General features: G+C 50.8%; 1 protein-coding gene across 1 annotated transcript in view; it reads right to left on the minus strand.

The window, feature by feature from the left end:
* Positions 1–284: 284 nt before the first annotated feature.
* Positions 285–4,665, minus strand: part of LOC124035327 (Golgi phosphoprotein 3-like) — a 30,533-nt gene continuing 26,152 nt past the window's right edge. The window contains exon 4 of the mRNA XM_046348798.1: positions 285–1,587. Coding sequence (XP_046204754.1) covers positions 1,163–1,587 — 425 coding nt within the window. The 3' untranslated portion in view covers positions 285–1,162. The remainder of the gene's footprint in view (positions 1,588–4,665) is intronic.

Raw genomic sequence — 4,665 nt, forward strand, 5'->3', positions numbered from 1 at the left:
CTATAGCGCACTAGGGGGACCCTGTTCCCTCTATAGCGCACTAGGGGGACCCTGTTCCCTCTATAGCATACTAGGGGGGCCCTGTTCCCTCTATAGCATACTAGGGGGGCCCTGTTCCCTCTATAGTGCACTAGGGGGACCCTATTCCCTCTAAAGCATACTAGGGGGGCCCTGTTCCCTCTATAGCACTAGGGGGACCCTATTCCCTCTAAAGCATACTAGGGGGGCCCTGTTCCCTCTATAGCATACTAGGGGGACCCTATTCCCTCTAAAGCATACTAGGGGGGCCCTGTTCCCTCTATAGTGCACTAGTGGGCCCTGGTCCAAAGAAAGAAATTAACAGAGACCATTCCCTATATAGTACACTACGACACTAAGTTAACTATCTATATATATATATATATGTAGTAAGGTAGAACTCAGACGGAGCCCCGATCTCTCACATTTACCTGGAACCCAACCATCTTCACGAGAGAAACATTTGTTCATAAAACTTAAAAGTGTAAAATCAGAAACAGGAAACTTCAGACCATGTCGTCATGATCACGTTGGAGAGGAAATCAACCCCCCCCACCCCCCCCAAAAGAAAATAATAATAATAATTCTCTAGTATTCATATAGTGTTACTATGTTTCATGTACATGGAATCTGTATGTACATCACTGAACAACAGTGGATTAATCCATGTTAAAGTGAGTTAGAGCCTAGAGAGAATAAATGAATACATAACATACATTGAAGAAAGACATTTCTGAGGAAGAGGAAGATGATTGAATCTTCATTATTTCAGTCAGTCCAGTATCCAAAACGTTTCTCCATCAGACGGGAGTTTTTGTTTGTGTTTTTTTGTTGTTGTTGTAGAAGTCAGCGATTGAATTGCATCTCGCAGAGACACAAAATAATATAGAGGAAGGAGAGAGTGAGTTATCTACATGATGGAGGAAAGAGTGAGAGAGTTATCTACAAGGAAAGAAAACAGGAAAATCGCTGGACAGGTCTGGAGCGGTCTATTCTGTTCAGAAAAGCCTAGGCAGAGGTGAACTCAAGTCAGGACTCCTCTCTGTCCCACGCAAACCGTTCTGTCGTCTCCCTCTCCCTTCACACCATACCCACCACCATCGTCATTAACCAACCCAACCCTCTGTTGTCCGAAGGTGGCAGGTCACTTGATAAAGGCGGCCACCACGGCCCACAACAACTCATTGGAGTTGGTCTTCGTGCTCTCCCCCTCTGGCTCCAGGTCCAGGAGCTGTCGTACTCTCTTCATGGCCAGGTCATACTGGTCGTCCAGCAGAGGGGAAAAGGCATTCTCCAGGACATCAGACGAGTGGGCCAGGAAGATGAGGGCGAGCAGCCGCTTGTCCATGCGGTGCGGGTCGTTGACCCATTTCTCCAAAACGGCCTCCTGAACCCTCTTGATGAGTCGTTGTTTGATGTTGTTGTTGGTGAGCGGATGAGTGGTCATGTCGAAGAGGAGGAAGTTCTGTTTCTCCGTGGTCAGCACGCCCTTTTCCACCAGGTTCTTGGCCAGGCGCTCCCTCACATTCCTCAGCTGATAGTGAAGCTTCAGAGGGTTCCACGTCTCACCTACAGGGAGAAGAGAACAGAGGAGTTAAGACCTATGGTGGAATGAAGAGTGGAGTTAAGACCTACAGGGAGAGAAGAGTGGTGTTAAGACCTACAGGGAGAGAAGAGTGGAGGTAAGACCTACAGGGAGAAGAGAACAGAGGAGTTAAGACCTACAGGGGGAGAAGAGTGGAGGTAAGACCTACAGGGAGGAGAAGAGTGGAGGTAAGACCTACAGGGGGAGAAGAGTGGAGGTAAGACCTACAGGGAGGAGAAGAGTGGAGGTAAGACCTACAGGGGGAGAAGAGTGGTGGTAAGACCTACAGGGGGGAGAAGAGTGGAGGTAAGACCTACAGGGAGGAGAAGAGTGGTGTTAAGACCTACAGAAGAGTGGTGTTAAGACCTACAGGGAGGAGAAGAGTGGTGTTAAGAACTACAGAAGAGTGGTGTTAAGACCTACAGGGGGGAGAAGAGTGGTGGTAAGACCTACAGGGAGGAGAATAGTGGTGGTAAGACCTACAGGGAGGAGAAGAGTGGTGGTAAGACCTACAGGGGGGAGAAGAGTGGAGGTAAGACCTATGGTGGAATGAAGAGTGGTGTTAAGACCTACAGAAGAGTGGTGTTAAGACCTACAGGGGGGAGAAGAGTGGTGGTAAGACCTACAGGGAGGAGAAGAGTGGTGGTAAGACCTACAGGGAGGAGAAGAGTGGTGGTAAGACCTACAGGGGGGAGAAGAGTGGAGGTAAGACCTGCAGGGGGAGAAGAGTGGTGTTAAGACCTACAGGGAGGAGAAGAGTGGAGGTAAGACCTACAGGGAGGAGAAGAGTGGAGGTAAGACCTACAGGGGGGAGAAGAGTGGAGATAAGACCTACAGGGGGAGAAGAGTGGTGGTAAGACCTACAGGGAGGAGAAGAGTGGTGGTAAGACCTACAGGGGGGAGAAGAGTGGTGTTAAGACCTACAGGGAGGAGAAGAGTGGAGGTAAGACCTACAGGGGGAGAAGAGTGGTGGTAAGACCTACAGGGGGAGAAGAGTGGAGGTAAGACCTACAGGGGGAGAAGAGTGGTGTTAAGACCTACAGGGGGAGAAGAGTGGTGGTAAGACCTACAGGGGGGAGAAGAGTGGTGTTAAGACCTACAGGGAGGAGAAGAGTTGAGGTAAGACCTACAGGGGGAGAAGAGTGGTGTTAAGACCTACAGGGAGGAGAAGAGTGGTGTTAAGACCTACAGGGAGGAGAAGAGTGGTGGTAAGACCTACAGGGAGGAGAAGAGTGGTGTTAAGACCTACAGAAGAGTGGTGTTAAGACCTACAGGGGGAGAAGAGTGGTGTTAAGACCTACAGAAGAGTGGTGTTAAGACCTACAGAAGAGTGGTGTTAAGACCTACAGAAGAGTGGTGTTAAGACCTACAGGGGGAGAAGAGTGGTGTTAAGACCTACAGAAGAGTGGTGTTAAGACCTACAGGGGGGAGAAGAGTGGTGGTAAGACCTACAGGGAGGAGAAGAGTGGTGGTAAGACCTACAGGGAGGAGAAGAGTGGTGGTAAGACCTACAGGGGGAGAAGAGTGGTGTTAAGACCTACAGGGAGGAGAAGAGTGGAGGTAAGACCTACAGGGAGGAGAAGAGTGGTGGTAAGACCTACAGGGGGGAGAAGAGTGGAGGTAAGACCTACAGGGGGAGAAGAGTGGTGGTAAGACCTACAGGGGGAGAAGAGTGGTGTTAAGACCTACAGGGGGGAGAAGAGTGGTGTTAAGACCTACAGGGAGGAGAAGAGTGGTGGTAAGACCTACAGGGAGGAGAAGAGTGGTGTTAAGACCTACAGGGGGAGAAGAGTGGTGTTAAGACCTACAGGGGGAGAAGAGTGGTGTTAAGACCTACAGGGGGAGAAGAGTGGTGGTAAGACCTACAGGGGGGAGAAGAGTGGAGGTAAGACCTACAGGGGGAGAAGAGTGGTGGTAAGACCTACAGGGGGAGAAGAGTGGTGGTAAGACCTACAGGGGGAGAAGAGTGGAGGTAAGACCTACAGGGGGAGAAGAGTGGTGGTAAGACCTACAGGGGGAGAAGAGTGGTGTTAAGACCTACAGGGGGAGAAGAGTGGTGTTAAGACCTACAGGGAGGAGAAGAGTGGAGGTAAGACCTACAGGGGGAGAAGAGTGGAGGTAAGACCTACAGGGGGAGAAGAGTGGTGTTAAGACCTACATGGAGGAGAAGAGTGGTGGTAAGACCTACAGGGGGAGAAGAGTGGTGGTAAGACCTACAGGGGGAGAAGAGTGGTGGTAAGACCTACAGGGGGAGAAGAGTGGTGGTAAGACCTACAGGGGGAGAAGAGTGGTGGTAAGACCTACAGGGGGGAGAAGAGTGGAGGTAAGACCTACAGGGGGAAAAGAGTGGTGGTAAGACCTACAGGGAGGAGAAGAGTGGAGGTAAGACCTACAGGGAGGAGAAGAGTGGTGTTAAGACCTACAGGGGGGAGAAGAGTAGAGGTAAGACCTTCAGGGGGAGAAGAGTGGTGTTAAGACCTACAGGGAGGAGAAGAGTGGTGGTAAGACCTACAGGGGGGAGAAGAGTGGTGGTAAGACCTACAGAAGAGTGGAGGTAAGACCTACAGAAGAGTGGAGGTAAGACCTACAGGGGGGAGAAGAGTGGAGGTAAGACCTACAGGGAGGAGAAGAGTGGAGGTAAGACCTACAGGGGGAGAAGAGTGGAGGTAAGACCTACAGGGAGAAGAGTGGAGGTAAGACCTACAGGGAGGAGAAGAGTGGAGGTAAGACCTACAGGGGGGAGAAGAGTGGAAGTAAGACCTACAGGGGGAGAAGAGTGGTGTTAAGACCTACAGGGGGGAGAAGAGTGGAGGTAAGACCTGCAGGGGGAGAAGAGTGGTGGTAAGACCTACAGAAGAGTGGAGGTAAGACCTACAGGGGGGAGAAGAGTGGAGGTAAGACCTACAGGGAGGAGAAGAGTGGAGGTAAGACCTACAGGGAGGAGAAGAGTGGAGGTAAGACCTACAGGGGGGAGAAGAGTGGAGGTAAGACCTACAGGGAGAAGAGTGGAGGTAAGACCTACAGGGAGAAGAGTGGAGGTAAGACCTACAGGGAGAAGAGTG

This window comes from Oncorhynchus gorbuscha, linkage group LG05 (genome assembly GCF_021184085.1).
Source record: "Oncorhynchus gorbuscha isolate QuinsamMale2020 ecotype Even-year linkage group LG05, OgorEven_v1.0, whole genome shotgun sequence".
Taxonomy (NCBI): domain Eukaryota; kingdom Metazoa; phylum Chordata; class Actinopteri; order Salmoniformes; family Salmonidae; genus Oncorhynchus; species Oncorhynchus gorbuscha.